Source organism: Cynocephalus volans, chromosome 10 (assembly GCF_027409185.1).
Source record: "Cynocephalus volans isolate mCynVol1 chromosome 10, mCynVol1.pri, whole genome shotgun sequence".
Taxonomy (NCBI): Eukaryota; Metazoa; Chordata; class Mammalia; order Dermoptera; family Cynocephalidae; genus Cynocephalus; species Cynocephalus volans.
The window spans coordinates 91,172,504-91,184,258 of NC_084469.1; the positions used below are offsets into that span (position 1 = coordinate 91,172,504).

At 52.5% G+C, this 11,755-nt stretch overlaps 2 protein-coding genes across 2 annotated transcripts; one reads left to right on the forward strand and one right to left on the reverse strand.

The window, feature by feature from the left end:
• The first annotated feature begins 481 nt into the window (after window positions 1–481).
• On the forward strand, window positions 482–8,444 carry CAPNS1 (calpain small subunit 1). The gene is made up of 11 exons (XM_063112113.1): window positions 482–892; window positions 1,708–1,922; window positions 3,038–3,071; window positions 3,398–3,487; window positions 3,648–3,705; window positions 3,803–3,867; window positions 5,439–5,507; window positions 5,609–5,687; window positions 5,827–5,943; window positions 7,664–7,722; window positions 7,906–8,444. Exons 2-11 carry the CDS (start codon window positions 1,723–1,725, stop codon window positions 7,930–7,932), a joined length of 798 nt encoding a protein of 265 aa, XP_062968183.1. The 5' UTR covers window positions 482–892; window positions 1,708–1,722; the 3' UTR covers window positions 7,933–8,444.
• A 606-nt stretch (window positions 8,445–9,050) lies between these two features.
• LOC134388992 (cytochrome c oxidase subunit 7A1, mitochondrial) lies at window positions 9,051–10,612 on the reverse strand. Its single transcript, XM_063112401.1, has 4 exons — window positions 10,507–10,612; window positions 9,857–9,943; window positions 9,641–9,725; window positions 9,051–9,168 (listed from the first exon to the last, which is right to left on the reverse strand). Exons 1-4 carry the CDS (start codon window positions 10,519–10,521, stop codon window positions 9,113–9,115), a joined length of 243 nt encoding a protein of 80 aa, XP_062968471.1. The 5' UTR covers window positions 10,522–10,612; the 3' UTR covers window positions 9,051–9,112.
• Window positions 10,613–11,755: the final 1,143 nt, after the last annotated feature.

Sequence of the window (11,755 nt, forward strand, 5' to 3'; positions counted from 1 at the left end):
TCTGAGGAGCCCTGCAAAGTACTGGGCCCGCACAGGTTGAAAGCTGGAATGGAGAGCAAGCGAAAGACCTCCACAGGCGGCTTCGGTCGCAGCCTTCCTCCTAGTCTCCCTCCTCCTCCTCAGGTACCTCGGGAACACCTAGTCTCTGAAAACAGGCCCTGGCCAAAGGACTCTTTTGGTGTCCAGGATCCTCTTTAGAGACTGGAATACTGAGGCGACACTTTGGGCCCGTCCACGGAAAAAAAGATTCCGGTGACCTCTGGCGGGAGGGGCTGGGTGGCACAAGTCAGCTTTCCTAGGCCGCCAAGTCCTACTTGCAGTTTGACGGCCATCCGGGCTGCTGCAGGGACCCGGGAAATCCGGTCTAGCGTCAGTCCTTGCCACAGATGCGGGCATTTTTCTCTCAGTTCCTGAGCCAAACAAAACTTGGGGCCTCCAGGTCTGTTTGTTGCGACAAGGCCTAGGGAGGGGCCGCGTGCTGAATCCCTCTTTGAGCGGACAGAACACTGCCACCGTGGCCAGGTATTGGCAGGCTTCGGGGCGAATATTCACCCTACGACACTGGGGAGTCACCTCAGAGTTCCCGTCCCGGAAGGCCTTCACCGAGGCTTCAGAGCTGTGGAGAAACACTGGGCACCTATTAAGTCCGGGGGTTAGAAACTGGGGCGCCAGAAACACGCAGGCCACAAGCGTGCCGGTCCCGTTACGGGGGCTGGGGCCAGTGCGCAGGCGCAGTGCTCATTGCGGGCTTTAGGACAGCGCGGAAGACTGCTGGGCCGCGGTGCAGTGTCTAACCCCACAGCTGCCTCCTGAGTCACCGGCCCCGCCCTCAGGAGCCCGACGCAGCGGGAGGCCTGAGGGCAGCAGAACGGATCGCCGGATCGCCGGACTTGTAAGTGAGGCGGTGAGCGCCCAGACTTCCCCTGTACCCCGTAATTCCAGCCCCGGCGGCCCGCAGACCCGTGATCTCAGATGCGAACCCTCATATCTGTCCAATCCCTGTTATCCCGTCCCGGGGACCCTTTTCCACTCCCCATCTCATGATATAAAATACAAGTCTATATATTTGAGAGGTACCCTGTAAATTTTTCCTTGCGGCATCCAGAACCGCGATCCTAGATCCGTGCTCCCAATTCCAATGAGGACCCTCATTCCAATTATCCCGGGGCCTGGGGTTCACAGCCACGATCTTAGACCCACAAACCCAGCGGTGACATTGTAATCCCTCTGCAGGGAGTACCTAAACGCTCAAACTCACATTCAGGATTTCCTAAACCCCGCCTCGGGGACTTCCGGGCCGAGGATATATGATCCGAGCCCCCGACCTGCCAAGGACCCTTAAATTCAGTTCTGGGGCTCTGGATCTCACCTTGGAACGCCCAGACATGTCGGGTGCGCCTTACACTAATTTGGAGCCCACTTATGGAGAACTCCCACCAGACCTGTACACCTAACTTAATGATGCCTATGCGTGCACTCAGTCCAGGGTCTCTCAAACCTGACGGGTACATTTTAGACCTGTGAGGGTTTCCCACCCATTCGAAGACTACCCGCCCTCAGAAACCCAGATCCCCAGCAGGAGGATTGGCCTCCACTCGGAGGCCTGATTCCCTCCAGACGCCCAGCTACTGGAAATGCGTGTTTGGGGGGCAGAGGGTGGGCCCAGGGCCGAGGCATCCACCTTATTTTCTTTTCCCCCCTCGGCAGTCTTGAATCGCAGCCATGTTCCTGGTTAACTCGTTCTTGAAGGGCGGTGGCGGTGGTGGTGGCGGTGGAGGCGGGGGCCTGGGCGGGGGCCTGGGGAATGTGCTCGGAGGCCTGATCAGCGGGGCCGGGGGCGGCGGCGGAGGCGGCGGCGGAGGCGGCGGCGGAGGAGGTGGAACGGCCATGCGCATCCTGGGCGGAGTCATTAGCGCCATCAGGTAAGGCGGGGCCTGGTGAAAGGGTCGTGGCCCAACACTGATAGAATGGAATTAAACTGGAGGCTGACCTGGGAGCGTGAATTAGGCTGGGCTCGCCTGGCCAGGGGCACCGGCCTTAAACTGGGAGAACCCTAATGAGGCTGACGTCAGTTCGTGGGGCAGGGCCTGACATGGGTGTAGTCTAGTGCGGATTAATAAGGAGGATGTGGACACTGAGGGGACTGACCGGGGTTTGAGGAGATGGGGCTAATGGGGGCTGGGCGCGGCCCCCATTGGCTATCCTCGAGGCCAACGTTAAAGGGGCGGAGCCAAAAATCTGGGTGACACTTCGTGGAGGCAGAGCTTGGGATATGGGCGGGACCTGCTGTCCCAGGTGGGTCCATGAGGAGGTGTGCCAAGGAGAAGCCAAGGCCTAATGAGACAAGAGAAATAGCCCAAAAGGGGCTGGGGCTGGTCTGGAACTGACCGGATTAATGGAGAAAAATGCCCTGGTGGGGGTAGGGCAGAATGGCTTTTTTTGTTTTTTTAAAGATAAAACCGGTAAGGGGATCTTAACCCTTGACTTGGTGTTGTCAGCACCACGCTCTACCGAGTGAGCCACGGGCCGGCCCTAAGGGCAGATTGTTTGTGAGGGCCTACTTAGCTCCTTCGAAGGAGCAGGAACTAATGGAGCTGGGACAAGATGGTGGGAAGACAGGCATTCAGGAAGGGGAGGCAATGGAGTAGGGTTCTGGTTAGATGAGATCTAAGGAAGATGAGGCCCTGTGAAGCTGAGGCAGAGCCTTTATGAAGTGAGCCCTCGAAGGAGTGGGGTCTATTGAGTCTAGGCGAGATTTGGGGTTAATATTTGAGTGGGGCCGAAGGGATTCTAGGAATCTGCCATTGGGTGGCTGTGCTTTGGCAGTGGAGCCTACCGTTGGGGCGAGACTCCGGGTTGGGGTTGGCTTGATGGAGGGAAAGAAGGGGCAGGACAGGTGAAGACAAGGAAAGATGAAGGACGGAGGGTCCAAGGAGAGCGGTAGGCTGGAGTCTGGGAGGTTGGAGCTGGCGGTTCTGCTGGCGCTGCCAGTTGGAGGCCCCGCCCCCGGTGCTAACTCCTCCTTGTCTCCTCTCAGTGAGGCAGCTGCGCAGTACAACCCGGAGCCCCCGGTAAGCCGCCCTCCACAACCAGAGACCCCTCTTCCTCCAAGGCCTTTTCCAGGCTCCATCCCTGATCCTTTCGAGAAGCTCCAACTCCCTTCCCCTCTCATGAAATTCCTCTGCCATTAAGTCCACCCCTTGTCCTGTCCCCAAACTGAGCCATGTGTCTTAGCCATGCCACACATACTCACTCCCCAGTTGCTAACCATCCCTCATTCCTTTGATCATTAGGCGCCCAGCCCACTCTGACTTTCCCACCTAGGGCGCTTGGGTGTAGGGAGCTGTCCCAGCCAAGACACCCCTCTTACCTGCTCTGAGATCTCCTCTTTCTGCAGCCCCCACGCACCCATTATTCCAACATTGAGGCCAACGAGAGTGAGGAAGTCCGGCAGTTCCGGAGACTGTTTGCCCAGCTGGCTGGAGATGTAAGTAACCCGGGGCCCTGCTCCTGTCCTGACCTTTCCATGCTTTCCCTTGGGCTGCCCTTGTACATACACTTGGCAATCCCAAAGTTCCCATTCTCCTTCGAGACATTCCCAGACTCTATTCAGTCACCCCTGACCTACCCCTAACTTCCACCCACAGGACATGGAGGTCAGCGCCACAGAACTCATGAACATTCTCAACAAAGTTGTGACCCGACGTGAGTGACTGGAGTCAAGACACAGAGCAGGTTTAGAGGCATAGGGGCTAGGATGGTTGTGACATCTGGCCTCTGACCTTCAACCTGTCCCCCACAGACCCTGATCTGAAGACCGATGGTTTTGGCATTGACACATGTCGCAGTATGGTGGCCGTGATGGATGTATCCTTGGGGGCAGTCTGGGGTAGTCCCTGTGTGAAGAGGGAGTTTTCTGAAATGTTTGGTACAGCTAGGGTGTAGCTTTTATCCCCACACACATGTACTTGCATACATCAGAAATAATCCCACGTATAGATATATGGCAATAAATAATAACCTCATCAGCTGTCACAGCTAGCACTTTACTGACATTGACTGACTGAATTTCCTCAGCCAACATGTTGGACAGGCATAATTATTATATTCCATTTTATAGGTGAAGAAACAGGCTCAGAGAGAAGCAGTCATTTATTTGAAGTTATAAACAAAGAGTAAGTGGCAGGATAGGAATTTGTTTTTGTTCTTTTTTTTTTGGCAGCTGGCCAGTGTGGGGATCCAAACCCTTGACCTTGGTGTTATAACACAGTGCTCTAACCAACTGAGCTAACCAGCCAGCCCACAGGATAGGAATTTGGACTCAGGTCTTTTGGGCTAGAGAATCCAAGGTCTTAACACCCACATGCACCTACAGACACATACATACCTGAGCACACCCACATACATGAAGATATATGAAGGAATGTGCACAGGGACACACGTTTGCACACGGGCCAGTCATTAACCAATCTCACATACTTACACACTCAGCACATAGCGCAATACAGACACACACACATGTACATAGCATGTGATCACATGCATTGCACAGAGTGAATCAATCGCAGCTCAAACCCTTAGGCAGGTTACTGAGCTTCTTTATGCCTCAATTTTTCCATCTATAAAATGGGAGTGATAATGGTGATACTGAATTGGAGCTACATGCAAAAGATTTAGCAGAGTGCATAGCACATAGTAAGTGGTCTGTACACATTAGCTGTTACTATGATCTTAGGTAGATTTTTCAGCTTTGAATCTTTGTCCTCTGGGAATAATCCTGATAGGGCTGGCATCCCGAGGATTTAGTCAGAAGAGTGATGTTGCTAAGGAGCTTAGCAGTGTCTAATGTGTACTAGATAACTTGACAAGTCTTAGCCATCATTGTTATTTATTGAGACTTTATTAAGTGCCAGGCCCTGAGCTAAGGGCTTTATACCAAAAGCTCATTCCGTTTTTATCACAGACCCAGCAGGTGCTTACCATCACCTTACTTCCTTAAAGACACTTGTTTTTTACATGCCCTAATATTTATTTATTTATTTTTGGTGGCCGGCTGGTACAGGGATCTAACCCTGGACCTTGGTATTATCAGCCCCATGCTCTAACCAAATGAGCTAACTGGCCAGCCTTGTCTTAACATGTATGAAATTGAGTTTACTATCCAGAATTTTATAAATGAGAAATTAGCAGCTCTATCTGGTGAAGAATTAGTGGTTTGGAGAAATTCAATATAATTCCCCATGGTGATGTTTAGAGAATTCTTATTTAGAAATATAAACTGAAATATGTATGGATAAAACAAAAAATAAAAACACACCCCAGGTGACATGACTAGGGTTGGACAGGAGCCTGCTTGCTATATCATTGCATACACATGGTACATACAGTACACACATCTGGGTACAGCTGTCACATTTTTCTTAACACCCTCCCACCAGAGCGATACTACAGGCAAGCTGGGCTTTGAGGAATTCAAGTACTTGTGGAACAACATCAAAAAGTGGCAGGTGTGTAGCAACCTCTGAACCTCCTACCACCCAGACCCCCAGCCATGGAGATTCTGTGCCCCATGATGCTCAGTTGGACACTGACCTCTCTGTGCCCACAGGCCATATACAAACAATTTGATGTTGACCGATCAGGGACCATTTGCAGCAGTGAGCTCCCGGGCTCCTTTGAGGCAGCAGGTATGGCCAGCAGGGACAGGGTGGGGCTAGGAGTGGGATTGATGAGGCCCCCCACTGAGCTGCTCTGAGCCTGAATCCTTGGGAGGGGAGAGGGTTGGACCATGTGGCCACCACACCTGAAGGACTAAACAATTCTCAGGGTTCCACCTGAATGAGCATCTCTACAACATGATCATCCGACGCTACTCAGATGAGGGAGGGAACATGGATTTTGACAACTTCATCAGCTGCTTGGTCAGGCTGGATGCCATGTTCCGTGAGTGACACACCCCAGATGTCCTCCTGGGTGGGGATTTATTCAACCTCCATTGGCCAAGGTCTCTAAGTCTGACCTTGAGGTGGACAATGCTAGGGGCACAGCAGTGACCGGAATAGCCCCAGTTCCTGCCCTCACAGAGCTCATAGTCCAGTAGAAGAGAGACAAGTCACCCGACAGTGACAGCTCTGACTGGTTACAGCCTAGATAGGGGAAGCCTAGTCCGAGTGATCGGGGCTGCAAGGAGAAAGCTCAGGGCAGTGGTGGGGTTGTGATGGGGAAAGCATAGGCAGAGTGTGTTCAGACTGTGGTTGGGGAAGCCCAGAGGGCTACTCAAACCTAGGAGACACCTGATGAAACCTAAGAGGACAGGGAGGGCTCCCTGGAGGAGGGCACATGTGAGTTGAGACCTGAGAAATGAGGAGGAGTGAACCTAGTAAGAGGGTAGGAAATTGTGTTGCAGGCTGAGAGAGTAGCCTGTGCAGAGGCCTAGAAGGGAAAGAGGAGATGATGCTTTTGGTGATTTTTCTTGGACTCTTAGTTGAAATAGTGCTAAAAGGCGGTGAGATGGGGAGGCACAAGGCTGGGAGGGGTCAGTAGGGACTGATCATGGGGGCGTTTATGAGCGTTAATGTACTGAATCTTTAAGACATCCCCGAGTAGGAATTACTGTCCCCATTTTATGGAGGAGGAACCCAGGGTTTCAAGGAGGCAAAATTGCTTGCTCACAACCACTCAGCCAGGAGTTGTAATGTCAAGATTTGAACTTGGATCTGTCTGAAATCAGAGCTGAGGTGAGTGAGAGGAGGCAGGAGCAGTGGGCATGGTCAAGCTGTACGGGGCTATGAATGTCATGTTCAGGAGTGCTCAGACTCTACCAGGGGCACTGGAGAGCCATGGCAGTTTCTAGGCAGAGGAGGGACAGGGTCAGGTTTGTCTTCAGGAAGATTTCTTGGCTTCCCGAGAGCCCAGGTAGGACAGTGCATCAAGAGCCTGATAGAGGAAAAGAGGCAGATATATGAGATGTCAGGGAAGGGTGTGGACAATGGGGCAGATGATGGTGAAAGTCACATATGAGAAGGTCCAAGAAATGGCCATTGGATCTGCTGGCAAGAAGGCCAGTAGTAAATGCAGTTAGTGCAGTGTCCAGGACATCCTGTGTGTGGATGCCTGAGGGTGGTAACTGAGCGGTGAGTGAGAGAGGAACAGAGACAGTAGATACACCTTTGCCTAGGTTTGGCTGTGGGTGGGACACATGGAGTTGAGTTTCAAGGAAGAAGTGGGGACCATGCCAGACTCCAGGGGAAGGAAGTAGAGCCTGCAGAACCTCCTTCCAGTAGCCTGCTTAGGTTGGAACTGGAGAGAATGGAGCATAGATGTCTGGGAGGCTGGGGTTGGGGTAGTGGGGAGGACAGGTCAGAATGTGGAGGCCATGACTGAGATGGTAACAGCCTGGGTTCCAATCCCATTTCTTCTCTTTCTTGCTTTGTGACCCGGGGCAGCCACTTCTCATTTCACTTCTCTATGCCTCATTTTAAAATGACACTTATCTCACAGAATTGGATTAAATGAGTTAATACATGGAAATCATTTTACACAAATAGTAAATACTCAAATGAAGTGCTAGCTAGCTATTATAATCATCATTCCATATATTAGTATATTATTATTATCCTAAAAGCTATGGGCCCCCCACCCCCAATCTTCCTTTCTTTTCCAGGTGCCTTCAAATCTCTTGACAAAGATGGCACAGGACAAATCCAGGTGAACATCCAGGAGGTAAGAACCCCTATCCTGGGGTGTGAGCACCTGGGGAGGAACCCCACCCCTCAGCCCTGTGTACCAGCTGAGCTTTGGCCTCCTCCCCCGTTTTCCCAACAACCCCTGGGTAAGGGCAGAGAAGGGGGTCTGCTATTCTGGGGTTCCCTGCTCCTCATTCTCTCTCTGCCTTTCTCTCTCCAGTGGCTGCAGCTGACTATGTATTCCTGAATGAGAACCCCAGACCTGCCCCCTCACTGCCTTGCTATAGGAGCCATTTTGGATCCTTCACTCTCTCCCAGGGCTGATCCTGTCTGCAGTCACGTCTTCATGGGTCCTGCTGACCCACAGTCCTTTCGTTCTCCCAGTCCTTGGCACCCAGCTTTTCAGTCAGCAGCCAGGGCCCAGGATGCCCTAACACTCCATGCCCTGAGTTACTCCTGTCTCTAAGACACTCTAGCGTGTTCTGCCCAAGGGTCACCCCACCCCTCTTGCACCCACCAGCTCCATAACCTCTCTCCTGTACCTGTGCCAAGCCCAGCATTGGTGTGGCTTCCATGCCCCAAGGGTCATCTCGCAGTTCGTGAGATTGCTCCAGTCCCTGCACACCCTGGCACACCCATTCACAGTTACCTCCCAGGCAGCCAAACTCTAGGCCTCTCGAGGCCCACAGTGCCTTTGTATTCTACTTCCAGCCTGTCAGGCCCAGGAGGAAATAAATGCTCCCCAGTTGCTGCTCTCTATGGGATCTGCCTCCTGTTCTGAGAGTTGAGGCCTGACTCAGGCTCTGGGGAAGTGGGGTGGGGGGGGTGTTATTTGTCTCCATGTCTATTCCCAGGGCTAGATCTACATATCTTCTAGTCTTCTTGTCTGCATCTCTTTTCTCATAGTGGATTCCAATTGAGCTGTAGTTCTTGCTGAGATCTCTCACCCAGAAACCTGGGCCATCTCCGCTTCAGCTTCCAGAGCCCAGGCTGGTGAGAATTCTCAATGCCATCTCTGGTTCTGTCCCCCAAGGTCATGTTTGCCCCTCTTTCAGCTTCAGTCCTTGAGTCAGTCTCTGTCCTCACTTGTCTCTGCCTCTGTTGTGTGATGGACCATGCTCAGTGCCCTCCTTCCCACCCCGGGGCCTCAGTAGGGGGAGGCTTGCTGTCCCAAGATACAGAGCCCCTGTCCCACTGGAGGACACCACCCTAAGTCCTCAGGCTCCAAGTGGCAGCCGAGGGGTGCTGTTTGGGGTCCTCAGGGGAGGTCTATGAGGCGGCAACATCCTGGGGGACCAAGTGCTGGGGCAATGGGCTGTCCACGGAGCAGAATGCCTGGCTAGGGTGAGGATGGGCACACGCACACACAGGCCAACACATTTATTGATGCTTGTCCAAGTACCCTAGGTCCTCCAAGCTTCTTGGTCTCACTTCTTGTGAGGGAAGGAGGCCCAGCCAAGGCAGTACAAACTGTAGACAGTACCTAGGAAGGACACATGATGAGACCCTAATCCCCTCCCTGAATCTCATCTGGGGCGTTTAAGCCCTTCTGCGGGCTCCCCAATTACCAGTCTGGATCCCAGCCCCAGGTCAGGCTCCAGTTCCCTTCCCAAACTGGACTCCAGGTGGGGAACCCCCTGGCGTTGATCCAGACCAGGCTGGGAGCTTTCTCCTTAACTCCTGCCTGGGCCCCAGGCCCATCACTAGTCCAGCTCCTCTCCTGGGACAGAAGACCAAGCCCTCCCTATACTCCGGCCCCAACTCCAGACTCCTCTAGTCCCAACTCCAGTCCCAGCCCCACACCTGGCCAGCTTAGGACTCAACCCCGTCCCTAAAAGCCAATCCGTAAGCCAGACGCTAGTCGGTCCTATCCACAAACCCCAGCCGGGGAAGCCGGCCCCCTCGAGCCGCGCCTCCTCCCCCTGCAGCTCTGGCCGGCTCGGCCCTGCACTCACCTCCTAGACACAGCGCCATAGTCAGTCGGTACAGGATGTTGTCGGTTGCCCCGCCCTTCAAGTGCACTGGGAGGTCATTGTCCGCCTGGGTGTGGGGGTATCTGGTAAGAAAGGGGTGCCGGCTGCGCCACAGCCTGTATCCTGCATCCCGCGCCTGCCGGGGCTCGGCTCCCAGACCCAGCCTGCGGCCCGGGGCCCTGCCCTCGCTCCGCCTACCTGGAAGAGTTTCTGTTTCTCGGCCACTCGGTTCTCGAAGCGGTTCCGGGCGGTTGAGCTGAAGGAGCGAATCAGCGCCTGGGAGACCTGCCGGAGAAGGAGGCGGATGGTATTGGGGGCACCCCCTGGGGAGCGTAGCAAAGACACTATTCGAACTGGCAGCGGGGGTGGGGAGCAGGCTCCTGTCAAGAAAGACCCAGAAGGGGACCCACGCCGAGAGGGTCTGGCTTAGAGGTTATCCGGCTGTCTCGAGGCTCCTGAAAGGGGAGAGGACCCAGAAGGGAGACTCTTGTTCTGGGGATCCAAGTCCTGACGTTTTTGTTTTGTTTTTTTTTGGGGGGGGGGGTGCTCCAGGATTAATGGAAGGAAACTAGGTCCCAGAAACGTAAGGACTGGATGGGCGGTCCCTAGGGAGTTGCCAGAATGCCTAAGAAGTCCCGGGTAGGGGTGTTAAATTCCCAGTACCTAGGTCCCAAAATGTTAAGGGAGCCCTGGATGAAGGGAAGAGGTTAAAACCCGGGACTTTGGGCCATGTTAGGGGTCCCCGGCTGCCTCGGAAACTTGGGTTGGGGGAGAGGTCCCAGGCTGTTAAGGAGGGATGTTTAGGGAGTCGCGTATTAAGGCGAGGGCTACGGGTTGGGGGCCCTCACCCGCAGGGCCCTCATTCTGGGTCCTCCTCTTCGGCCGGAGTCACCTCCCCTCTCCGCCCAAGGACAAACAGTGCCCTCCCCTCCGGGGGAATCCCAGGCCACACCCGCCGCGCGCGGCACGACAGCTGGGGGACGTGGCCCGGGCTGGGGCTGGGTTGGGAGCTGGGGTGGACGCAAATCGGATTTGTCCAATAGGCGCGCGGAGAAGACGTTCCCACCCAGTCCCGGTACCCCGTGGTAGGATCGTCCAACAGTTTCTCATCTCAGAATTTCTGCTGGTGCAAGCGGAGAGGAAAGCGGTACCAGGGGATTCCTTTTTGGATTGTTTCTGGGGGAGATGTCCGCCTGGAGCAAATACAATTCCTTCCCGATCTCTCTGTAGAGCGAATGAAGAAATAGATGAACTAGGATTCGAACTCTTTGTTCTAGCTACATAGTGAGTGATTGCACCTCTGGGCCTTAGTTTCCCTATCTGTAACGTTAGGGCTAAGTCAGGATATTCCTCAGAGGTTTGAGAGCATGAAGTGAGCTCGTATGGGAGCATAACTGAGCTAACACAGTAGTTGCACACTAAAAACAAGAGCCATTATTCTTACTTTTTTTTTGAGCGGTAAGGTTTGTATATTAAATATTTTTATATTTAGTTAATTTTCGTTTTATCAAGGAAAGTTTCAAACATAGACAAAAGTAAAGAGAGAGGAATAATGAATCCCCATCCTTGGGCCTATCACCCACTTCAACGATTACCACCATTATATATTTTTCATTTATCTCCTCCACTCTTTTTTAAAAAATTGATATATTTTAAAGCAAATCCCAACATCATATCCCATACTTAAATATGCATCTCTAACAGATAAGAACTTAAAAAGGAAAAACCCAACGATTCACAACTTAAGGATTGCATCTTGGATCGGATCAGCAAAACACATTTACATTTTTTTCTTTTGATTATTGAGACAATTGGTGAATTTTTAATAAGGCCTGTGGATTAGACATTGTATCAATATTAAGGCCCTGATTTTTATAATTGTACTGTGGTTTTGTAAGAGAATGTCATTTTTAGGAAATATATGCTGAAGTATTTGGGGGTAAAAGGGTATCATATCTATAACTTACCCTATGATGGTTAAGAAATAAATTATGGATGGATCTTTAATTATTGCTGTCTAATTCTGGCTGATTCTTTTTTTTTTTTTTTTTTTTTTTTTTTAAAAGATGACCGGTAAGGGGATCTTAACCCTTGACT